Source organism: Amphibalanus amphitrite, unplaced genomic scaffold (assembly GCF_019059575.1).
Source record: "Amphibalanus amphitrite isolate SeventyFive unplaced genomic scaffold, NRLGWU_Aamphi_draft 000164F_arrow, whole genome shotgun sequence".
Taxonomy (NCBI): Eukaryota; Metazoa; Arthropoda; class Thecostraca; order Balanomorpha; family Balanidae; genus Amphibalanus; species Amphibalanus amphitrite.
This window is the reverse complement of record NW_024881659.1, coordinates 684,059-708,196: the sequence shown is the minus strand read 5'-3', so window position 1 is coordinate 708,196 and position 24,138 is coordinate 684,059. Positions and strand designations below refer to the sequence as shown.

Below are 24,138 nucleotides of genomic sequence, written 5' to 3'. Positions count from 1 at the left end.
AAATCAATAATGTGGAAGGCGCGGGCAAATACAGGGTATAAGGTTTTATCGTTGTATATTTGCTCTTTCAATTGATGGATTTTTGCTTCTTCAATATTGATTTTTCCCTTTCAAAAGAAACTTGATTTGAGGTAACAATATCTATCAAAAATTAATATCAGTACAATAAGCAGACGGTCAATAATTGATCAAACTTCGGACGATTGCTATGGCAACTCCATTTCATAGCTGCTGATTAGGCTTTTGAGCAGTCGCTTTGGCAGTCACTGGCCTTTCCCTGTATCAGTATCAAAGGACCGCACGAATTGGAATTGAAGAAAAGTCAAAGCACCTCGAAGTTCGAACCAACGTGTAAATTTGGCTAGGTAGCTACCGTGGATAAATGGTTTCATTGCCATTGTCAGGCTGACCATAAGCTAGCTCTTCTAAGCTAGCTTTTCGAGGTAGTACTGCAAAAACGACTTGAGAATTATTTGTTGACACAGGACAACCAGTTTGGCTTTAAAAAGAACCTTGGTACAGACCAATGCATTTACACTTTGAAAGAGATAGTTGAAAAGTATAAGTCAATGAATAGCATTGTCCATCTGTGTTTTCTTGATGCAAGCAAGGCGTTTGACCGTGTTAATCATAAAATTCTCTTTCAGAGGCTTTCAGAGAGAGGTGTTCCTTATGTGTACCTAAGATTGCTTGCGTTCTGGTACCAAGAGCAAGAAATGGTCATTAAATGGGGATCCACTTTTTCAGAAAAGTTTAAAGTGTCCAATGGTGTCCGGCAGGGAGGTATCTTGTCACCTCCCCTTTTCAACGTGTTTATAGATGAGTTGTCTAGCAGATTAAATGAAATGGGCATAGGTTGTCTTATAGGTCGGAAATTGGTCAATCACTTGATGTATGCTGATGATGTGGTGCTTGTCTCTCCATCAAGTGCAGGGATGCAAAAACTGTTGAATGTTTGCCATGAATTTGGTATAGCAAATGATGTTGTTTATAATAGTTCAAAAAGTGTTGCAATGTCATGTAGATCGAAAGGGATGAGGAATGTCAAAATACCTGATTTTATGTTAGGGCCCATGCCGTTAGTATGTGTTGATAAAGTTAAATATCTTGGGCATATCATAGAGGAAGACATGACTGATGATCTAGATATTGCCAATCAGAACAAAGGTTTATTTGTCAGAGGGAATATGATCATAAGGATGTTTCACATGTGTACTGTAGATGTCAAACTGAAACTATTTGAGACTTACTGTTCATCGATGTACTGTGCACACCTGTGGTGGAACTATAGGAAGGCAACTATGAATCGACTCATTGTGAGCTATCACAACCTTCTTAAACGACTTATCAGGTTATCTAAATTTGAGAGTACGAGTATGACATGTGCATATTTTAGAGTGCTGAATTGTGAAAGCGTGTTCAGGAAACTTATTTATAAGTTTCTGAGGAGGCTTGAAGAGAGCCCCAATAGCATCATTGAATCAATCAATTCAGGGGATCTCCGTTTCAGATCAAAACTGAGACGTTTTTGGCTCAGTAAGCTCCATTGTCATGCTGTGCTACATTGAATGTGCATCGACTGGGAGTGTGCCCTAATCGATGTTTGTTGTTGTTCATCCATCATCCATCTGGTACATCCATCATCAACTCATAGCAATGGACTGTTAGTCTGAAATACAAATCTATCTATCTATCTATCTATCTATCTATCTAGCTCAAGCTAGGTCTATAAAGCCTTGAGCTAGGCGACCACATTGAGCTAGGCTGTTCCATAGCTCAGTCGGGTCGAGCGTTGGACTCCCAGTCGTAAGAGACCGGGCTCGAGTCGCTCAGGCCCTCGATATTTCAGACTCTTGACGGGGGTGGTCTGCGCTTGGTGGGAACATCCTCAGCCAATTCAGCAAGCTGAATTGGCAAGCTGAACAGCAAGCTGAATTGAAGTCAGTTGAGTGGGACAGGCGGTGTCTGTCTTTGGACACATTAAACTTTAAACTTTAAACTTTAAACTTAAACTTACATTAAACTTTGGCATCTTAATTCTCCCCTTACCCATTATTGCACAATTCAAATTGGATGGTACTGTTGGAGGTCTACGCATAATGTAACAACCAAGCTCTGCTTAGCGTGTGCTCTGGCTCTGTCCTGTCAGTCCTTTCATCCAGACATTTGAACTAAGTTCATAAAAAACTATAATTATTTATCTCTGATCAGTTTACCAAAGTAGGTGTTGAAAGTATTAGCAACCGAGTCCAGCACTCATGGGGCTGGATCCAGCTGTTCCTGCTTCCTATGCTGATATTCATGCTCAATTGCTCATGCCAGGCAAGAGTGAACGAATGCATTGCTTATCGTTCTATAAGAAACATTGTTGAAAGACAGTTCACTACTCATAATATAACAGCTTTTCAAATTAAGAATAGAACAATGAATAGTTATACATTCAAATTTCAATAAAGCAATTCTTAAAGTATTTTCATGTAAAGCTTGGGCATCATCAGACTACAAAAATCACACTTTTGTCTTTTTACCAGACCACAGGTGCAATGGTTCGCCTTGTGATCAAGCGAGGTGATGATGAGCAATTTCTCTATGAAACCAGCACATCAGAAAAACTTGATGATACAATATCTAATATCTGCACCATATTCAATGGAAGACTTAAAGTACTGAGGCTAGTGTCAGGTAAGAACTGGGTTCCTTTGCCTTGTTTATGGTGCAAACATTGCCTAATATGTGGAGGGCTAATCAACAAAATGTTGATCTACAATATGGGCTTCATTTGCAACATGAATTTATATTGCAAAAAAAAAGAATTGATCAAAATAATGTGATTTTGAATACTTGAATTTGAGTGATTTTTACGTGCTTCAAACATGTGCTAAGCCAGCAGTTATGGAAGTAAGCTCAGATATCCGATGCAGGTGTTGCAATTATTTATGAACTGTGTTGATCTTCCATGACCTATATTGTGATGGTGTGGTTCAGCTGTCGGTGCACAGCTCTCAGAGCTACCGTAATATGATGTCGTGTCGGCTGGCTGTGCATAGTTCACGGAGTTTTCATTATATAACGGTGTGTGTCGGCTGTTTGTGCAGAGTTCTCGGAACTGGCGCAGCATGGCATTGCGCTGCCGCCAGAGATGGTTGGCCTCACAGAGGATCAAGTGACCGACCTGAAGCTGCAGGACTCGCAGGCCGATATCGCCGTGCCCTCGGGCGGCTTCCAGATGCACGCCGACCCGCTCGGGCGGCGGAACGGCCGCGCGCCCAAGGACAATATGGTCCAGGTGCTCACCAAGGCCAGGGACGAGGCCGCCGCCATCGTGGCCAAGGTAGGCGCTACCTACCGCACCACAGGCCACAGGGTTGGTAACAGTATGTACTGCGAATGTTCTGTGGGTGTTGGATCTCGCTGTCGGTATTGAGGTGTTACCTGTCCGACGTCCGTGTACCTGGTTGTTCCGTGTTACAATGCCTGGTCTGCCGGCGTTCCTGTACTGTCCGTAACTTCTCACCTGTGTCACCAGGACCAGGCGCGCGCCGGCGTGCCGCTGACGGAGCGGGTGGTGGCCGAGGCGCTCTCCATCCTGCGCGGCGCCACCATGATCGTGTACCCGATGGGCCTGCCGCCCTACGACCCGGTCCGCATGGAGCTGGAGAACCGGGAGGACCTCAGCGGCACGCAGGCCTCACTGCAGGTACGTATCGTGACAGCAATAGCTACCGAGACCTCGGCACCCACTGGGAGCTCAGTGGCACGCAGATACAAAGGGAGACAACGCCGTTCCATCGCATCCTCAGGATACCGAAATCCTTCTCCTGCACGCCGCAACCCCCTCCGGGCTGGACAGGCACCTTTATCTCATGCGGGCTGCTCCCTTGGGGTGGCACCGCTGCTCCTGAGGGAGCACACCCATAGCGGGGTGCAGAGAGTGCTTAGGGGCTGGTCGGCCTGTCCATTCGGACGGGCTCGGCCCCGGTGACTCTCTAGGGTGCCCGCCCAGGCCAATGTCTCCCCCTAATTCCTATCATCGTTCCGGCCCTGAAATGGTCTTGTTATACCGAAAGGGCCTAACCCATCAAAACAAAAGATGCACTGCTTTTTCAAGGGACACTCACTGAGGCTCGGGACCTCAGCAGTACTTACATATTAATAGGGGATCATAATGACTCATTGGCCGCCGGATCTCGCCAGGTGATGGATCCAGGTCTCGCGCAGCTCTGGTTCTCTGGGAAAGAAATGCTTAGAGGCAAGACCCTGGCAGACTACATCGGGAAAAATGAGAAAACCAAATTAGTCGTCAAACTGCAGAAGAAAGGTATGTATTAACCGTTTCGGAGCAAAAGTTTGGGCTAATAAAATAAGAATTTAAGTATCCTCCCTGATTACCGGGATTGTTACGCTCACTTTTTTACACAGTCAACAGGCATTAGGGTGTGATGAAATACTGGGGTGCAACCACTCTGTGACCTGTGTCCGTAGGCGTCTATGCTCGTAGGCCAAGGCGCGCCGGGCCGTGAGCCGCTGATGGTTACTCTGTGACCATCCTGTGTATATCTGTCACCGTGTCTCTGCCTGTAGGCCAGGGCGCGCCGGGCCGTGAGCCGCTGATGACTGAGGAGGAGCAGAAGAAACTGATGGCCGCCGAGTTCCGACGTCAGGAGGAGCTCAAGGTCAGTCCCCTGGCCGGGGCCAGTCCCTGGGGTCAGCCTTTGGGATAGACCCTGGTGGGGGCCTCGGGGTACATGTCAGGGCCTCCCAGCTCCCTGCCTTCAGCCTCAGAATTCACTGCGCACGGGCGGACCTTTCCCCGTGTCCGTTCCACCCCACTCCCCCACTCCCCCACTCCCCGGGAATGGCCAGGCACGGCCGGAGCTCTGTTTCAGGTTACACAGCCTCCCGTCTTCCCGTCACCTCCCCTGTGTGAGGGAGGGGAAGCGGTGCGGAGGCCAGTGTGGTGCTGAGACACTGCCCACCCGGCCATTGAGGCGGTGTACTAGTGAGACCAGCGAGAGTCGCCGGGAGGCCTGTCAACCCATCAGACCCCACCGACGCCCGGCTGGACAGCACTGCGCTCGACAGACGGCCCATGCACGGTGAGTTTAGCATCGAACTTGTCAGTAAACCGTACTTTAGTGCTATCCGTGTCGGTTAAAGCACCGAACCTCACGCTGCATGAGAGACGATATACGAAAAGTGTAGTCCACAGCCAACATAGATAGTCGCTCCGTTTATTGATAATGACTTATTGCATTCAGACAAAATATGAAAAAGTACACACCACGCTTACATATGTAAGCAAAATGTTAAAGATGTATACCCACGTTTTCCCATAGCGACCCTCTAAGCGCGATCGTTGGAAGGGTGAAATAATGCTCGGGCTGTGCGTAAACGGGATAACGAGGCACCGTGCGTACTACGCGCTAGTATCACAGTCGAAAACGTGGCGCGCACGCGATATTGCCGGATGATTGAGAACGGCTGGTGGCAGCGCTCCGAGAGCGCTGCTAATATCAGTACGGTGCGTAGGCTGTCTGCGCTGCAGCGGGCAGCTCTGAGCACTGCTCGACTAGCCATTGCAGCGATGGGACGGCGGGCGGCGAGCTGAGCGGACTGCGGCGAGACGCCGTAATACTGTGCGCTGCGGCGGCAGGGCAGCAGCTGCCTGCCGCTCAGACTTAACCGCGGCAAACTATGCGGTCGGCGTGGACTGCAAGGGCGACAGAGATAGTCACTGCCGGTAGCGAGCTGTGCGCACCCCACCTGCTCTGTACCCCAATCCTGCGGCGCAGACCAAGACCTGACCCCAAGACCTGACCCTACCCTATCCGCGAGCGACCCTGGTCAGTCTGGCATGGCGAAACCAATCTAGCGCTACAGCGCAACTAAACTAACCGCGCAGAGTCGTTCACGCGGCGGCCGACGGAGGCACCACTGTCGCTTTGTACTGCCGATCGCCGCCGCTCACTCAGACTGGCCACCAAGAAGGAAAGGGGGCAGAACGAGCGCCGACGCGCCAACTAAGGCACCAGATGGGACGTCAGGCAACGGGCTGAAAGCTGCAGATGAGGGACGGCTCGGCGACTGGAGGCGGCCGACTGCTCCCGGCTGCTGTGAGACTCAGTCCTGGTGACCGCAGTCAGGCTACTGCTTCTCTGCCACGCTGGACGCCATGGAGACCGTGAGCTCGGGCGGTACCATGCTGGGCCTGCGGGGAACGGACAGACGTCAGTCGACGGCGCAGAGTTGCCAGTCAGCATACCATCGCGACGTGTCTACCGAAAGAGCAATGGTTCACCAATTCACAAAAGCAACATATTTCTTCTTCTGACCTGGCCTAGGATGGCCAGACATCGACAAAATAAGATAATATCAGGATTAGTGAATCAAACTGAACGTGATTTGGCAACCCCATTCGCGTATGGCGGGATGGCTAAACACTAAACAGCATGTGCTTGCGAAGGTTAGCCACACTGTACGGCGTTCATGCTCTATCCGTTAGCAATGCCTACGGTAATTTGTATGACATATACACTGTGCCCACTCACCGGTCCGTCTCGCCGGGGATGTGGAGCTGCGGGCACGAGCGGCGGCACCAGCCGCAGTAGCAGTAGCACAAGAAGCCGACCGTCAGCAGTATGGCGCCGGCCGGCACCGCACCCGCCAGCACCAGCGTCATCAGCTCGCGGCTGTAGTCGTAGCTGAAGATGACCATGTCGGGCATCTCTCGGCTGGGGAAGCAGGGCACCGGGAACGGCCCGTCGGCCAGCCGGCGCTGCAGCCGCTCCAGAGGAGTCAGCTTGGTGGGCGGCTGGGCGGCATTCCCCGGCCCGTCGGTGGCACCCCCGGGCCCGTCGGCGGCCTCCAGCAGCTGGCGCCAGAATACTGTGCAGTTGACGCGCGGCGGGTAGCCGCAGCTCTGGATGTTGATTTTGAGCGGCACCTGGCTGAGTTGCCAGACCGACTGGTCGTAGGCGGCCGGCGCGCGGTCGAACTGCTCGTACGGCACGTGCGACACGTCGACCAGCAGCTGGACGCAGGTGACCAGCGGCGCCGTGCAGCCCTCGCTGCACGACGTCCAGTTGCAGGAGGAGAGCCGCTCGCCAATGCGCAGCGCCGCCAGCCGACAGGTGGCCGGCTGCTCCGGAAAGCCGGCCGACAGCGTCGAGATGGCCGGGTCGAACACGAACGGCACCAGAAAGAGCAGCGCGCAAAACGAGACGATGGCCACCACGCTGGCCAGCAGCGTGACGTAGTAGCGCAGCCGCGACAGCGGGTGCGGCTTCTTCTTAGGCATCTTGGTAGGAAGCAGTGGACAGGCGGACTACATTAGCGGGAAGGGTAAAAGCGGAGAGAGAACGAGTGCAGGCGGCCTACTGCTGGGCGGCGTCGGGCAGATCGGCAGAGCGACAGCTGAGCGGGGGCGGCGGCGGCGACTAGGCGTCCCGGCCGCTGAGCAGGCAGTCCGACTCGCCCCCCGCACTGGTCCTCCAGTACGGTCGCCGCGCGCTCTGTCAAAGGGCGTCCAGCTGCGGCTTCCCTGCAACGGACGGACGGGGCGGCGCGTCAGACAGCGGACGGAGACGGGTCAGAGGTGACCGGTCAGAGGCAGTGACCGGTGATTGGTTAGTGACGGCACAGTTGAACTGGGAGAAAGTAATCGGTAGGGGAGCCAAAAGGTAGCCACACCAAACTGATCTGGTGGTAACCTTTGTGTGAGAACAATAAGAAAACACCAAAACGGCGAGAGATAATGTCGTTCCTCTCATCCGTCAGTTGACCATGCTAATTGAAAAAGGGTGTGAACACATTTATCAGCCAACATGCAGTTGAATATCACTCCGTTATGCCTTGTGAGGCGTGAGATGAATGCCGTGAGGGCGAGCGTTTACCATCCACCATGATTAGCAGTCACCACAGCACACGGGCGGATTGAGCGGCACGGATTGGTCAGCACTGGGTTGGGCGGCTGCGGCCCATAGTGGTCGGAGGAACCGACTGCGTCCGGTGACGGCAGTCGGTCCGACGGCTCGGGGGCGGGGTCGTCCGTCACAGAAGCAGTGCCAAGTGGCAGCCACTCTCAGGAGTCGCCAGGGGCCGGCGCCATGCTGTGAGAGTTGAGACCAAACGGGCCACGGCCGGCGGCCGAGCCGTGGCGCACACGGTCAGGTTGGCGGGCGTCGGACGGCGGGGCCAGGGCAGACGAACGCGCACTTGTTCAGCTCGGGGCTGTTGAGCTCAAGATTCTTACAGATAGTTGAGCCTTTCTTTTGGATCGTTCAAAAGTAAAATTTCAATAAGGCACTATGTATCGGGACTGTTAAGCCAAAAGCTCAAATAAGGGTCGGGACGCTTTAAATAGTTCAGCATCGATAGCCGATAGGAGCTCGAATCAGGGGCAAATTCTTCAATATAGCTGAAATTTAGTACCTACCTATGATTTTGGGCAAGATGAAAGGTGCTTAATCTTGCAGTTGGTCAGTTCTATCTGGAGAACATTCCTACATGTTACGCGTCCGCTCATTTATAGGCGAACGCTATACGCAATGGCAATTGCAACGTACTGTTGTATTTTAGATAGCCTAGTCGTTGCCAAAGCAATTGAATAATCTTCAAAGCTGTAGCAAAGTCCGGAAACTAAAATATGGATACGCAAATGCATAGGGACATGCATATGAAAGGCCGTGCCGGTTAAGGACCCTCTGCCCATCCGTCCGACCCCTCCGACCTGACCGGGGGTAGCCCCGTGCCGCCGGGCGGGCCGTGCGAGTGCAAGGCGGACGTCTCGAGCCGTGCTGGCGAAACCCGGAGGGTACTGTACTTGTCACGGCGCGCTCTGCTTGGCCGGCTGTTTACCTCCGTCGCCCTCTTGCTTGTGACACGGCTTACAGAAAAACAGTCCGAACTCGTTGACGCCGACCGTCTTTCCGCAGAGGACGAGGCAGCAGCAGGAGAGTATGAGCAGTGCGCTGGGCACCACGGTGGCCAGCACCATCTGGAACACGGTCTTGCTGCGGTTGTAGTCGGTCACCACGTAGCTGGTCGACTCGGGCGTCACGTAGCACGGGTAGACGGCCGGGTGCATGCCGTCGTTGCCGTCGCGGGACTTTTCGTCCAGCCAGGCGGTGCACTCCTTCTGCAGCGTGTTGACGCACCCCTGAATGTTGATCATCACCTTGGTGCCGTTCGAGATGAGCACCGAGCGCTCGCTGGGCAGCGCCGTGTGCGTCACGTCCAGCGGCTCGGCGTTCTCGTCCAGCAGCGCCAGGATCTCTGTGTAGTTGGTGATGTCGCTGAAGTGGTCGGGGTTGTCGAGCGTGCCGTTCAGACAGTCCTCGCCGATCAGCTCGGTGCCCGACTCGTTCTCTTCCATCCGCGAGCAGTACAGCGAGAGCGGCTTGTCCTCGTCGTTCCAGACGACAGTGCCGTTCACCTCGGCCTGCTCACAGGTGCCCCAGCGGAACAGGTTCGGCGTCACGATGCCGACGTTGCCCATCTTGAGCGAGGTGCAGCGGTCGGTGCAGACGGGGTCCTCGTACTTTTTGCAGTTGCCGTTGATGCACTCGTAGATGCCGTTCAGGTCGTTGCACGTGTACAGCGAGCACGCCATGATGCCCTGCGGCGTGATGGCCGACGAGGAGCTGTTCTTGCCGACGCACTCCTTGATGGCGGTGATGTTGCGGCACAGAGAGGTCATGTTGGTGCGCAGGCCCTCCAGCTTCTTCTCCATCCTGGTAGGCCGGCAGTCCATGATGCGGTTCAGCCGGTCGCACTGGCCGCGCTTATCGTCCTTTTTGTCCTTCTCGGAGCAGACGAAGCTCTGCGTCTCGTTGAACTTTTGCGCCGAGCAGAAGCGGCTCTGCATGCCGCTGCACTGGCTGAAGCGCACGGTGGTGCCCTTATGGCGCACCTTGGCGTACACGATGGGGCAATTGGTACCGCCCTTGGACATGCACCACTCGCCGCAGGAGGGCAGCTCGCAGTCGCCGTCCTCGACGCGCAGCGTGGTGCACACCACCGACGGCTCCACGAACTGGGCATCCAGCGTCTGCTTGGCTGGCGACACGACGATCACACTGAGGTAGAGCAGCGCCACGCCCGAGATGATGGACATCAGCTGGCACAGGCAGATGCAGTTGCACAGCCGCTTCTCGATGCCGTTCTGCTCTAGGCCGCCGGTCGGCTTCGGCGGCTCCTTTTTCTTCCCCATGGCTGGCGGCGGTGCGGCGCTGGCCGGGCGGTCACTCGGTCACCACTGCAGGGCGGGCCGCCGCCGCCGCGGGCCCGCTGCATTGATCCGGCTACTGCTGTGGTGTGTGCCGTTGTCATGGCGACGGTGGCGCCGCGACCGGCGGTGGCCGACGCCCGAACTATCGACCGACCCTGATCCTCAGATTCCATTGTGTCCACCGACGATCTACGTTTGAGGTGTGCGCCAGCACCGCCCCGCTTGTATGAACTTGGAGTTTAGAATGAACGACGTTGGAATGAACCAAACCAGAGCAATGGTAAAGATGACCTAAGTCCTAATTTATCGAATGGATTTTTACTTGAGGTGGTCCATGAACCCGCGAATCTTGCCACAAATGGTCAGAACCGATCTTAACCCTCGTCCATGTAGGGGGGGGGGGGGTGCAACCCCCCTGATGTTTTTCTTAGCTACACGTCGAACCGTTTCAGATAGCCTGCTCAAATTTTCAGTACCATCTGGGGCATCCTTTGCGTAACTTTTGGTATTTTTTTGTCAAGTTCATGTCAGGTCACGGAGTTATGACGTCATAAAGGGAACAACCTCCGGCCAGATTTACGCTAAATTGGAGATTGCTTCACATTGGTATAAATGCCGACTGACCTGACACACTGATGGATTGTTTTAGAATCACAACTGGCTGATTTGACATTGGCACAATGTCCGTTGACATTTTGAAGGTTACTAAAGGTCAAGGTAAGGTCAGTGACCTCGGTTGACCTGTAATGACTTCTTGCACTTGTATGCCTTTTCGGGGTATTTTGATGTCCTGAATTCGAATTTGCTATCCATTTCAGGCATCGTCGGTTGTTTCTTGTAGTTCATTTTGGGTCAGGGTCAGGTCAGTGACGTCACACGCCTGACGTGACCCAATGCACAAATGACCTTGCAGACTTCCGATGCTCCCAACGCATCATTTTTAGAGTTATGACATCGGAATACACACCAAACGATAGAGAATTGATCAACGATCACGATAGTGAACGTTTCAAGTCGATATCTCTTACCGTTTTGCCGCAATCGGCGCGGAAATATGAAAAAGTTAGATTTTTCCGAAAATTTGACCTTTGACCGGTCATAAGTAGGTCAAATGTTGACCTAGGACCAAAAATATACCACCAATCGCGAGATCTCGTTGAGAGCAATCCGTTGGTCTTTTCCGCTAAGCTCTACGACGCTCCGTTTTCAAACGCCAGGGGGGGGTCGCACCAACCCCCCCCCCCCCTGCATGGGCGAAGGTGGCAAAACACCGTTTACGGGCGAGGGTTAACGCGAATGGGACCCAATATCACTTTAACTGCCCTTGCCTTCCTCAGGACAAGCCCATCCACATCCTCCCTCATGCTTCCCTTTCCGGGCTGGCGGTCGCTCACCACCAGACAACCGGTGTCGAGGGCCAGTCTCCAGCGGACTATACCCACTCCGCTCGGGGTGACCTTTTGAGCGCCTGTCTCATTGAGACATCCCCGTCCCGCCGGGACGGTATCTGCTGCTACAGGCGCACCACGTCGGTGGTCTGCACAGTCCATTGTGCGGACTCTCTCTCTCTCTCTCTCTCTCTCTCTCTCTCTCTCTCTCTCTCTCTCTCTCTCTCTCTCTCGCTCTCTCTCTCTCTCTCTCTCTCTCTCTCTCTCTCTCTCTCTCTCTCGCCTCATTAACTCACTTACTCACTCTTTCTTCACTCTTACTCTTACTTTCAATTTCACCCTCACGCAATAAGCATCGAAGGGTCGGGTGCATCCCACTTTTCTGCATCAGTGCATCATTCCCTTCCCTTTCTGATGGCAAGTGGTCTGATAAAAATGATATTCTTTCGGACAGCGAGGGTAAAGCGTCGAATCCGAAGCATTTAGCCAAAAACGAGGACAGTTTAATCCCAGGCTCCGCCTGTCACCACCCCGGGCTCCGCCTGCCACCACGTATACGACACAGTACACACCTCTTGATGTTTTCAATACATTCGAGCTGGCTTAGTCATGAAAGGTCGCTTGGCCCTTGTTGCTATGCTCCCCGAGAGCTGAAGTGGAGGAGAGGATCAGTTAGAACCATCCTTTTGCTGATAAAACCATCACATCGCCCATATGTTCGATGGAGATAGAGAGTTGACAAAACGTATTGTTTGGTCGGTTGATCCCCTAGCTGTACCTCTCGCTCGAGGGAGGGATAGACGTCTATCGATTACGAACGGAGTACGAGGTGTGTGTGTGGGGGGGGGGGCGGAGGACAGAAGAGAGATATGACTCGGTGGCGGATCTTATGGCTGGATTGGCTGCCGGTACCAGAACAATGTCTTGCAAGAGTGGTACGCGGTCCGTGCAGCGTTAATGTCCGCGTGTTCCCCACAGGGGCGTGTTATGCCCATTCGCCATTTGTAACCGATTTGTGACCGATTTCAAGTCGCTTTTCGCAATGATAGGCATCTTCAATAACTCGGACAGGAACTGTCCCAATCAACAGATTCTACCGAATCGAACATCCGTATGGGAGTTGGTGCTCGGATACGATTAATGTGGGTTACGTGTCTGAGATCCGTCAAATGAGTAATGGCTGATTGAAGCGACTGACCTTGTCAACTTCGGACACGCGGTTGATGTAAAATGGGTTCGAATCAGGAAAACGTCGAGTTATTTGACGAGGGAATCATTTAACGGCTGTAAATCACGGACACTCATTGTGGCTCGATCAAGAAACGACTAAATCGGGAAATAAATCGACCTTAAGACCCAGAGGATATGTCGGGGACGCGGCTATCCACCAACCGAACAAATCTTGCGAGATCGGGCGTAAATTTAATAAAACCTAGGTAAAAAACAAACAAACAAACAAATGGATAATATTTCTTGCGCTTGTCATCTCCCTTGTCACCGGTTTTCTTGCATATCACTTTCCAATCCTGACACCATCCTGACATTCGGCGATTCCGGACAGCCTGCCTTTTTTCCCCTGAAGCTGTGTAACATGCTCACGAAAGCATCATACGTGGAGCAGACGTCTTCCCCATGGCAAGTGGTCGGTCTTCTGTCTGCGTTCCGGATTTCCAGAAGGACCGTCTTGAGATTTCCAAAAGATACCTTTTCGAGAGGTGCTGGTGAGGAATCGCACGGCCGGCTCCCCCGCTTCGTTCGTCGTTGACGTCAAATGAATGGACCTCGTAGTTCGTACATAGCCGTGCCGGTGCGTCCGTGACCGATAACTCAACCTTCTCACTTCTCAGGCCCTGGGGGGGGGGGGGGCAAGTTTTTTTTTCGCGATAGCTCCGAACACTCTACTGAACATGTCGGTAGAGAGCTGAAACTTGGCGTACCTGATCTTTGCTTCAAGCCGGATCTTGTGACACCAACTGCATTTTCAGGTCAGGTCGGGTCACTGACCTATGCCGTCATAAGTGAACCTCTGCACGGTCCTCAGATGTCGTAACTTCGCAACGCCCTCAGTGCCAGAGGCACTTTCACAGAGAGATGAAGCTTTAGGACGTAGTAACTAGTATCCTCTAGAAGTTTCAAAACTTGTATATCTCGGATTTTTCCTAAAGGTCACATGAGGTCAGGTCGGTCACGTTATCTCACCACTACCTACTAGTCAATGGGGAAAATGAAAATTGCTATTTTGGCACCGGAAACGATCTCAAACTATCCCAAGCACACGGAATAGTGATTTCATGCACTCCTTGCAAGATTTGATGCTTCTTTTTTTGCATGGTTGACCTTGCGTGACGTCATTTATGACGTTTCTAGGGTCATAAGAGTTTTTCGCCATGAACTCCTGATCAAATCAAGCCAGCGAGTCTGGAAAGCCACCAATGGACTCAGGAAGACCTGCCGAATCGAATGATATGCGATATGACCTCCTTCTACCAACTTCGTGACCTGGGGGCTCTGGCCTGACCCTGGCCTAAGGTCAACATTTGAAGTTGACGTCACCCAAACAAAAAGTATACCATTCGACGCACCTGAGCAGGGCGAACACGATGGTGCCAAAATCGGGGCTCTGCGGCCATTTTTGCGAAGTTATTGATCAAAAACCGAACCCGATCTTGGGTCACTTGGGACCTGACCTCAGACGTCACCGGTTATGCAGTTATGTTATGCAGAACCATGCGGTACGATAGTCTGGCCATATGGGCTGGGTATTGCTGCTCATAGCCTGGCAAATAACGGAGAAAGTTGGTCATATGTCGACACAGAACATAGAAACTGGCGCAGAAGGTTGACAAAGGGCTAACAAAAAGCCTTGCGGAAGGCACAGGTGACTTTTCATATATGCTGGCGCTCGAAAGCCACAGGTTGTTGCACAGCATGGGTGATGGAAGGTGAACTATAGGTACCGGTATACAGCCAAAGAGGGCTGACCATCAACTACATGTTAGAACGCTGCGCGGGCGTCCTGCTGATGATGCGGATGTGACCGGCGCTGGCTCGTACCTGGTTGGACGGCAGGTGGTGACGAGGTGCCGGGTCCGGCCGCCGGCCCGGACTGGGGTCGCCCGGCCGGCCGCCGGCTCTCCTGGATCGATGGCCGGCGCCGCGCCGCCGCGCTGCACTATTCAATATGACCGGTGCGTCGGCGGCCGGCCGGGCCGTGCGGCGCCAGTGGTGGCCGGCGGGGCGGAGGACCGAGCGGTGTGGACCCGGCCGGGTCAGACCCACACCGGAGACGCGCCACGGGCCGATCTGGAGGGCGCTAGTGCTCGGCGCCGGCGGGGCACGTCCAGGGGACCGCGCGGGACGGACGCCCCAGCTGCCGGAGGTATGTGTGCTCGATCCTCGGGACCTTACCCGTGGTGGGTGTCATTGACGTGTCATTGACGTCATGTGCACGGGTCTGCGGAAGAGTTATTGCGCGTCTGTTGTAACCGAACATAGCCAGTGGTTAGCAGTTTAACATCGCCTTCAGAAACATTTGAGGCGTAGGTTTGCTGTGCATTTTGCCAACTTTGTCTCTTCGATCAAGCATCCTGCTTCATGGGCAGAATCACTAACAGGCGAATTCTTGTCAGCCCATGTTGGAGTATCCATATGCGTCCACCAGTGTAACCGCCACTGAATGGAAGGCTGTTAACCTACACAAGTGCGTATTGTGTCGCACTAAATGGCGATTACTGGTCCTCCATCACAGAGGTCATTGGTGGCCCAGACACCGAGTGGCCAATGTGTCAACCGATAAGAGCTCCTACAGACAGCTACCCAGTACCCTGAGGGGCGGGCAGGGCGCGGTCGGCTGAGGGGCCGCCGCGCTGGCCGGCGGAGAGCCCTCAGCCTGGCCATCCTATGTATGGCGTGGTGGCCCTTGACCTATGGTAAATACATATGCAAATACAAAGTGAGGGCGATCCTTTGCTCGACAGGGATACCCACTCGGCTGAGTGAGGCACTATGGGAAAGACTGTCACCATCGTTGTCTATCGAAGCTAGGTTCATAAATAGCTACAGCTCTGTAGGATTAGTTGTGCATAAGGTGTGGGAACATCAAATGTCTCGAAAATTAACGGTCAAATTTAGCTGAGCGCCGCTGTAGGATTCATGGTTGTGCTGCGCCTGGTGCGTCGGTGACGGCCGCGTGCGTCATTGGCTCAGAGCCGGTCACGTGACCAGCTGACCTCGGGCCAGCGGTCGGTATGAGGCGGCGATTGGTCAGCATATACGAACTTTGTTTGATGTTCACGCACTCGAATGGACGAGGTGTGGCTCCTCGGAGGCTACTGTTGCATAACTGACCAGTGAGCCGTAGTTAACATTGGCTTCTGCCGTCCTTCCCTCAATGTCGACGGCGCCGCGTCCGCCATATTTTCGGCGTGCCGGTGTCGCAGCTGCTGCGTTCTGTCCCAGCACGGATGGGTCGGCACTCGGCACGCCACCGGCCGTCAGGACCGATGGGGCCGTCGGCCGGCGTCCCGGTGTCGGTCGGGTGTCACACGCCAGTCGCCGGCGCCGGCATCGACCCGGCCACTGCGGGGCACACAGCCAGTGTCTGTATCGCCGGGGCCACTGCGGGGCACACAGCCGGCGCCTGTATCGCCGGGGCCACTGCGGCGCTCGCAGTCAGCGCCTGTATCGCCGGGGCCACTGCGGGGCTCACAGCCGGCGATTGTATCGCCGGGGCCACTGCGGGGCACACAGCCAGTGTCTGTATCGCCGGGGCCACTGCGGGGCACACAGCCGGCGCCTGTATCGCCGGGGCCACTGCTTCGCTCGCAGTCAGCGCCTGTATCGCCGGGGCCACTGCTTCGCTCGCAGTCAGCGCCTGTATCGCCGGGGCCACTGCGGGGCTCACAGCCGGCGATTGTATCGCCGGGGCCACTGCGGGGCTCACAGCCGGCGATTGTGTTGGCTGGGTCACACTCTGAGCTCATATCCAGCGGTCAGTGTAGGGGCTTCTGACAGGAAGCGTATGATCCTTCACAATTCTGGTCTGCCGCGATCAGCACCACTCCGCGAAATGGCTTTTGAGATGGCTATTTCGGCGTGAGGTTCCGATTTATCGGGCATTTAGCTCGAAGAGACATTTCTTAGCAACCAGTCATACGGGTCTCTGTCAACTCTTGGTTCCAAATGCATCAAAACGTGCTGCGTATGCAAATAGCTGACGCCATAAGTATGAATATCAGTATATAGCAAATGTTACGTTGTCTTCGTGCGGTAATTTGATTCAGTTTTCTGTTCTAATTACTATTCAAATACCAATTGCCATAAAGGAAACTCAATCCTCATCGTCGCCTCATTGTCGCGCGTTTTGAAACGATTCAATCGACGGCAATTTCCTGGTGAACTGATTAATGGGTTTTGGTTTAATCAAAGCTAATGGAAAGTTAATGTGGTATACCAGGTTAATGTCAGGTTGGTTGGTCGCAGGAGCCACTGCGCGTCTCACGAATATGGTATTGCAGTGTTTTCAGACTCATACGGTCGAAATTAGTAAGTAAACGAGTCCATAACTAGCAGCGTCAGTCTGACAAGTTCGGTGTCATGGCGTTTCGTGTTTCATAAATTCCCGTGTAATGGCTTGGTCACTTGGTCACTGTCGACGAGATTGGATTTGTCACTGACAAAAGTTTCGTGTTTCGGTTGGTCGGTCAAGCCTTGGCACGGCCCATGGTGAACCAATGGCGACTGACACTTGACGGATGACTATAGACGTCTGGCAGACATGACCGAGGCGGACGTCTGACGGCCGGCGTTGTTTCAGATGAGCTGAAGGGCGGCCGGCGCGCTGGGACGTCTGGGCCGCCGCGATGGGCGAGCAGGCCGCCCGGCCGGTCTCGGCCTGCGAGGAGCCGCTGGACGCCGACCAGCTGGCCGAGGGCGACGGCAAACGCTCCTTCCTCGACGTACTGCGAGAGAAGCGCGACCAGAACGCCGACAAGGTTATGTTCTACGCCACGGTGCTGTTCAGTCTGGTGGCGATCGGCGCGTTCTTCGGCTTCCTGTTCCTGGTGCCGTTCGTGATCGAGCCGGCCGTGACGACCATCCAGATGGACTTTGAGGTGGAGCCCGTCACCTGCTGTGTGGTCTCGTTCACAGAACTAGCTGGAAAAGACAACTGCTCCGACTGGAGCTCGTGCCGCGAGGGCTGCACGCGAGAGATTTACAAGTGTGTGAAGATCCTGGTGGCGTACACGGATGCGAAGGACTTTTCGTGCGCGGCGCGGCCGCCCAACCACCAGTGGCTGCACAATGAGGCCTACCTCTACCCGAACGTGAAGGGGTGCGGCTACCCGCCGTCGCTCAACTGCACCGTGTTCCGTGACCGCTTCCGCGAGCCGAACGTGACGTTTTCGTGTCACTACAGCCGGCTGGACGCCACGCTGGTGATCACGGAGCTAGACCCGCACCAAGTGCGCTCCGACCTGGTGGTGGCGTTCGTCGTGCCGTTCGTGTCGCTGGCCGTCTCCATCGCCTTCCTCGTGTACGCCTACCACCGCATGAAGCGGAAAGAGGCCGAGGCGGCGGCGGCCGACGCGCTGGCGCAGCGCACCCAGGCGCTGCTCGATGCCGAGGAGGGAGAGGAGGGAGAGGACGAGGAGGGGTGCGGCGGCAGCGCGCACGAGCCGCCCGGCCGCAGCCACCCCGGCAGCAACTACTCGCTCAAATCCATCACCAGCAAAATCAACTCGACCGTGGTGCGGCTGAAGCAGGGCCGCGACTGCCGCTCGGGCAGCGGGTGAGTGCCGCCGGGCGCCGTCAATGGGCTGCACAGTTGGCCCTGTGCAAACAACAGGGAGCGTGCAGCATGCCATGACACGCCCGCTTTGTTCCACTATTCTGCTCACTCCATTCTTCTTTACTCATTTTTGATGCCAGCAAACAGCCGAGCGACACATCCCATGATGGTGATATGTCCTACTTGGCCGTTGCGAATTGTCGCTTCTTTTTTATTCTTGTAAGCTGATGTTATATAAGAGTAGAAAACTCCTCCTGTCAGTATTGATCAGCTTAATTGTTATGACCTTACGCTTATTCTTTTCTTGCGCTCTCGCGTCATTTTCGTCTTTGTACCCTGCTGGCTATGCCACTATGTAGACGTGGTTCGCCCGTTCTGCCGATTCCTGTGCACTGTTTTCTGTGTTTGCTAACGTTACTTCTGTCTGCTAACCAGTAACCCTTACCCCACTGATAAGCGTGCCTCTGCGACACCTGCTTAGTGAGTTTTAGCGGGCCGCCGTTTGTGCTGGCAGCTAGATTTAGCGGGCGTAGTCCGCTAAACCTACTGGCGATAAATACTCGCGGCTAGCCGGAATCGGCCGGCTGCATGATAGGCTCGAAAATGATATATTTTTCAGAAGTTCCACGCTCCTGCGTCTCGCCGCGTGGCGTTTTCCGGAAATATTGATAAAAGAGTTAGGGCTCTCCCCCAAGAGGTAGCCACGTCACCTGTTGGAGGCTGGAAGGCTGAGGCAAGCTTTGACCGAGCCGCTCCGGCTGAACCGAACCGCTTAGCAAGACTGGAAACTATGAGTGGTTGCCTGACCTTGTTTCCATCCCGAACGTAAGTTCTCATCGACCCCAACCTGGGCCGATCCACTGTGAGACTGGACCCAGGCAGTCCGTGTCCGACATGGTTTGACCCCGGCCGATCCGGCTTGGCATGATCCGACACTGCTGGGTCTCCTGTGACCTGAGCGCTGACCCAGCCCCACAGTGTCCTCTGTGACTTTATCCATCCTCACCGGCGCCCGCCTGACCTGCCGCCGCCCCGGTCGAACCCAAGGTGACCCGTGGCCCGAGCTGGGGTCGTGCGTTGCAGAGTGACCAGTCAGTCGTGTCTCCTCCATCTCCGCGGCCTCAGCGACACGGGGACAGCGGAGCGGGCGCCGGTGGAAGCAATGCTACCCCTGCCCGCTCCTACAGAGGCGCCGGGCTGTCCAGTTAGCCCTGCCTTCGTCCCTGACGGGTCCGTTGGCCGCTACACTGTCCACCCATCCACCCTGACTCGGTCCTCTGTATTACACAGGTGGACCGACCCTGCCTCGGCGGCTAGTTGGGCCGATAGTATAGACCAGACAGAGTGGTTACTCAAGGCGAGTTCCGTATCGGTTGGGGCGCTATACGTGCCTCAAGTAGCGTAGTTTTGTCCAGTGGTAGAGCAGAGATGTAGTTAAACTAGAAGATTAGCTGATAGACTGGTGCCGGATATGTTAGTTAAGTGATTGTCGGTCAGTGGCCAGTGCTCTGGTGGGGGCTATACTGCCTGGTGCTGTAGTTGGGTGACCAGCGCGTCAGAGGCGTCACTGGCGTCTGTCATTGCGAGTCGCTGGTCGTGGCCTGCCTTGGACCGGGCGGCCTGCCACGGGCTCGCTAACAGCGGACTAGCTCGCCTGTTTCCCAGTAGCCAGTATCGAGCCGATCATTCGGGTTGCTGTGCTGCTGATTGGCGTGTTGGTACTGGCAGGACTAGCCGTATTAGAAAGTAGCCACGTATCGCTCGGTAGCAGGGCGTGCTCGAGTGCTCGGTAGCCGCGTATCGCTCGGTAGCGGGGCGTGCTCGATGGTAGCATATCGTTCGGTAGCATATCGTCCGGTAGCAGCGTATCGCTGGGTATTCGCGCGTCGCTAGTTTCGTCGACAGTATCGGTAGTGTGAGGCACTGACGGATCCAGACGGGCACGGGACCATCTACCAAAGGTCAATGTTTCTGTTACCTAACATCTGAAGCAGTGCATGGAAATGCTGAGCACTCTTGTCACTCAGTCCCCAGCCCCCAGAAAAAGCGTGCGTCTGGGTCCGTGTGCGGTGCGAAGTGCCTGCGCAGTTAGCTGCTCGTGTAATTAGTACAGTGTATGACCATAATTGCGCTGGGTAATGTCATGCCACGGGGAAGTAGCGTTTTCATCGTGTATGTTTGCAGAGTATTTGCACGATATGTCAACACACTGGGTTTACATAGCTCCGAGCGCTGGACGGCCGCTCGGGCGGGAGTATAGTGCGTGTTTGCGTGTTCCCCCCCACTCTCTCTCTCTCTCTCTCTCTCTCTCTCTCTCTCTCTCTCTCTCTCTCTCTCTCTCTCTCCCTCTCTCTCTCTCTCCCCGTCTCTGCGTTCCGCTGTGACCTATGTGGGCGCGCGGCAGGAGCGGCGATGAGATTGAGATGGAGGAGGTGGGCGGCGAGGCGCGGCCGCCCAGCCGGTACCTGCAGCCGGGCCGGCTGCCCAGCGGCGGCGCCCGCCGCCACCTGCTGCCGCCCATCGCGCTCGAGCCGCCGGCCGGCGCGGCGCCCGAGCCGGCCCCGGTCGCCAGCTCCACGGCTACCACCAGGTGAGAGGTGCTCACCGGTCCCAGACTGCCTGGTAAGAAACGCTCACTGCACCTTGACCTTGACCGGCCCGCGACAGTCAGGTGAGAGCGCTCTCCGGCCGCGGCTCCCACGTCAACTTTGTGAGAAACGCTTACCGGTCCTGACCGCTCGGCGAGGTGAGATACCGTTCAACGGCATTGTTAGGCTGATTAGTGGGTAATCGATCCAAGTTCAATCAATGTGTTTATTCTTGTCTTGGTAGCTGGCTTCGATCTCGAAGACAAGAGGGCGGTAACTATGGCGGTAACTAGCCCCTTATTTCAGTGCTGTAAGTGTCCTGATGGATAACGGATCACGTATTTCCTTTATCAATGCCCCGGCAAAGGGCGGCTTTTTCTGGCCTGCGTTGTGGCGGTGGCGGGCCGCCCACCTCCGCGGCCGCCCCGTGTGCCCTGTGCCGTGTGCCGTGTGCCGCAGCGGCCGCCCCGCCTTGCCGCACCTCGGCTCATCGATCGACCCGTCCGTCTGGCGACGGCCGGCGGCGTCAGACCGGCGTGCCACCGGCATGACCCACCCCGCTGCTGCCGGCGGCGTCAGACCGGCGTGCCACCGGCATGACCCACCCCGCTGCTGCCGGCGGCGTCAGACCGGCGTGCCACCGGCATGACCCACCCCGCTGCTGCCGGCGGCGTCAGACCGGCGTGCCACCGGCATGACCCACCCCGCTGCTGCCGGCGGCGTCAGACCGGCGTGCCACCGGCATGACCCACCCCGCTGCTGCCGGCGGCGCCCACCTGAAGTGTGTCAGTGGCGAGCGGCCGCCGGCGCATTCTCACAGGGTTTACACAGGAGCCAACTGTGCAACCGCGTCCTACAGGCGGTAGAACGACTGTCGTCACATTCTCACAGGGTTTACACAGGAGCCAACTGAGCAACCGCGTCATACTGCCGATAGAATGACCGATCTGCGCATTCTCAAAACGATTTACGCGGGAGCGAACTGAACAATTGAGCTCTACTGCCGACAGAGCAACCGAGCGACACATTCTCAGAGGGTTTACACAGTTGAATCAACTGAACAGTTGCGTTCAACCGCGATTAATTTCAAGGATTACAGTAGAATAGAGTCGTTCCTGGAGGGAGGGATTTGCATGCACCTGTACCGATATGTATGGTATGTTTGTCTCGAGTATCTATACTGCCTGATAAATCTATGATGTCTGAAATTAGCTGTGCCTGTGGACTATCTGACACGTCGCGTTCTGACATTGGGCAAGTGTTTGAGTGGCAAGTGGGCAAGACCCTTGTGTCTGTGTTATGTAACACGCAGTGCGTCCACCTCTGACGCTGGACTCGTGTCTGCCAACAGCGCCAACAGCACCATCTCGCCGGTGGAGACGTAGCGGTACCGCTGCCGACAGGTGCGTCACCTATGGAGTGGTCGGCGGCGGTCCGTACGTATCCGCGACGTAGTTTGTGATTTTCCTTGTAAGTGTGTTATACTCTGTCCAGGTTTAGTTTGACGGCTCACGGTGATTCCAAAATAACAATGTCACCTCGGTTTATCCCAATCTGCTATGAAATGTGATAGCGCTGGCACGGATCACCTTATGTGATCCGTGGCGCTGGCAAACGCCGGTGGTTTACGGGAAGGTAGGCCGACCGCAGCACTCCCGTGTGCGCCGGCACAGTCTATGTTTCCAGGCTGACGCGATCTCGCTGGGTGAGCCAGGTGTCTGGCTGTGTTTGTCTGTGTGTAAGCTGTCTGACACTGACCGGCCGTGCCTGGTCACCCCTCCCTTACCCTTCTGAAGCCGAGGGGTCGTTACTCCTCACATCCTCTCACGCTGGAGATCTGGGGGGCCATCATCTCTCCCATCCCTACCCCCTGGGATCCGAGGGCCTCATCTCCTTCGTCCCTACCCACTGGGGAACTGGCGCCCATCAGTCCAGCACCATCGCCGGATTTTGCGCTGGGCCGCGGAGGCAGCCGTTGTTTGTCATTATAATATCTCCTAAAGAAACCTTACTGTGTAGCTGAGCAGCCTACTTGAGCAGAGCTGGGCACTTACGCATGTTATGAAGCGGCGATGGCGACGATATTTGGTCGCACGATGCGTAACGTTAGATTGCACCGGTGATGTCTCATCTGTTTTCAGTCCCCAGCAATGTTCCCTACTTTATTCGGCCGTGTCACCCTGACGGCCCCCTCCCCCATGTTCCAGCGTCTGGAGCGTGATCTGGACGACACCCACCTGAGCTCGCCGTGGGCCGACAGTGGCGTCCTCAAACGCCAGTTCCACGGACTCAACAACGTCTCCTGGGGCCCGCGCTAGGCGCCCGACCGCCTGCCCGCCGGGCCCCCGGATCGTTTACGTTCTATGTGATATCTTCTGCCTTTGCTGACGGGCCGCGCGCCGGTCTGCTGGCTGTGCGCCCCTCTGCGCCGCAGACCGCTCCGGCGGCGGCCCCGCGCAGCCGGGCAGCCGCTGGCCCGCCTCTGACTCCTGTGATACGGAGCGGGCCCGGGCGCGACCAGCTGCTCTCGCGCTTCTGCGCTTCTATTCCAGTTGCTAGAATCCTTCGAATTTCCCCTCTGTTCGTTCCTTTTATTTGTCGTAACGGTATCACTCTCAAATGTTTTTGTTTTGCATCTTACTTCCAGTCTCTTTCTTCTCAGTCTTCTCGTTCAATTCTTGTATGATCCGCTCTTTCCCTGTCTTCTTTCCCATTCCCCTTCTCTTTTTACCTTTTCCTGCCCTTTTCCCCTCTCCCTTGCCTCTGCCTCGCCTCCCACCTGCCTCAGCGCCTTCAGCTGATCTCCACAAATCGTGCGCGGCCGCCCGGTCGGCCGCCCGCGTCAGACACATCTAGTCAGCGGAGCGGACGGCGCCGCGTCGTTCAGTCTTTTCTCACAACTGCGCACCGCGTATTCCAGTCACTTCTCGAGCGTCCCTAGACGGCGCTCCTCGCTCCGGGAGCGGCCAGTTCAGGCCGGCGGGCCGCCGCGCCGCGCCAGAGCCGCTTCTCAAATCGGCACTCACGCCCTGCGCGTCAACATGCATTTTCCATGAGCTAATGTATGGCGCGTGTTTTGCCTCCATTCTCCATTATCAAATAAGGTTTTAATAAAGTGTTCGCTTTATGAGTTGATTGTCTTTG

General features: G+C 55.2%; 3 protein-coding genes across 10 annotated transcripts; 2 read left to right on the top strand and 1 right to left on the bottom strand.

The window, feature by feature from the left end:
* Positions 1-2: 2 nt before the first annotated feature.
* LOC122383466 (cilia- and flagella-associated protein 298-like) lies at positions 3-24,124 on the top strand. Of its 7 annotated transcripts, none has more exons than XM_043369929.1 (7): positions 3-42; positions 2,532-2,682; positions 3,096-3,331; positions 3,527-3,697; positions 4,195-4,318; positions 4,582-4,673; positions 23,202-24,124. In XM_043369929.1, the coding sequence occupies exons 1-7, from the start codon at positions 10-12 to the stop codon at positions 23,310-23,312; spliced, it is 918 nt and encodes a 305-aa protein (XP_043225864.1). In that variant the 5' UTR covers positions 3-9; the 3' UTR covers positions 23,313-24,124. The 7 variants fall into 7 exon arrangements, with proteins under 7 accessions (XP_043225864.1, XP_043225866.1, XP_043225865.1 ...); XM_043369931.1 differs by lacking the exon at positions 3-42 and adding an exon at positions 253-365; XM_043369930.1 differs by lacking the exon at positions 3-42 and adding an exon at positions 260-351.
* On the bottom strand, positions 5,218-10,294 carry LOC122383464. Of its 2 annotated transcripts, none has more exons than XM_043369925.1 (3): positions 8,822-10,294; positions 6,549-7,540; positions 5,218-6,208 (listed from the first exon to the last, which is right to left on the bottom strand). In XM_043369925.1, the coding sequence occupies exon 1, from the start codon at positions 10,208-10,210 to the stop codon at positions 8,825-8,827; it is 1,386 nt and encodes a 461-aa protein (XP_043225860.1). In that variant the 5' UTR covers positions 10,211-10,294; the 3' UTR covers positions 5,218-6,208; positions 6,549-7,540; positions 8,822-8,824. The 2 variants fall into 2 exon arrangements, with proteins under 2 accessions (XP_043225860.1, XP_043225862.1); XM_043369927.1 differs by having other exon boundaries at positions 8,857-10,287.
* On the top strand, positions 14,838-23,194 carry LOC122383465 (protein tipE-like). The gene is made up of 4 exons (XM_043369928.1): positions 14,838-14,995; positions 17,432-18,406; positions 20,811-20,996; positions 22,346-23,194. The coding sequence occupies exons 2-4, from the start codon at positions 17,478-17,480 to the stop codon at positions 22,377-22,379; spliced, it is 1,149 nt and encodes a 382-aa protein (XP_043225863.1). The 5' UTR covers positions 14,838-14,995; positions 17,432-17,477; the 3' UTR covers positions 22,380-23,194.
* Positions 24,125-24,138: the final 14 nt, after the last annotated feature.

Coding starts and splice junctions, on each gene's coding strand:
- LOC122383466 (XM_043369929.1), top strand. CDS start 10: ATGTGGAAGGCGCGGGCAAATACAGGGTATAAG. Junction 3,332..3,526: donor CCGCCGCCATCGTGGCCAAG/GTAGGCGCTACC, acceptor CTGTGTCACCAG/GACCAGGCGCGCGCCGGCGT. Junction 3,698..4,194: donor GCACGCAGGCCTCACTGCAG/GTACGTATCGTG, acceptor GGATCTCGCCAG/GTGATGGATCCAGGTCTCGC.
- LOC122383464 (XM_043369925.1), bottom strand. CDS start 10,210: ATGGGGAAGAAAAAGGAGCCGCCGAAGCCGACCGGCGGCCTAGAGCAG.
- LOC122383465 (XM_043369928.1), top strand. CDS start 17,478: ATGGGCGAGCAGGCCGCCCGGCCGGTCTCGGCCTGCGAGGAGCCGCTG. Junction 18,407..20,810: donor GACTGCCGCTCGGGCAGCGG/GTGAGTGCCGCC, acceptor GGCGCGCGGCAG/GAGCGGCGATGAGATTGAGA. Junction 20,997..22,345: donor AGCTCCACGGCTACCACCAG/GTGAGAGGTGCT, acceptor GTCTGCCAACAG/CGCCAACAGCACCATCTCGC.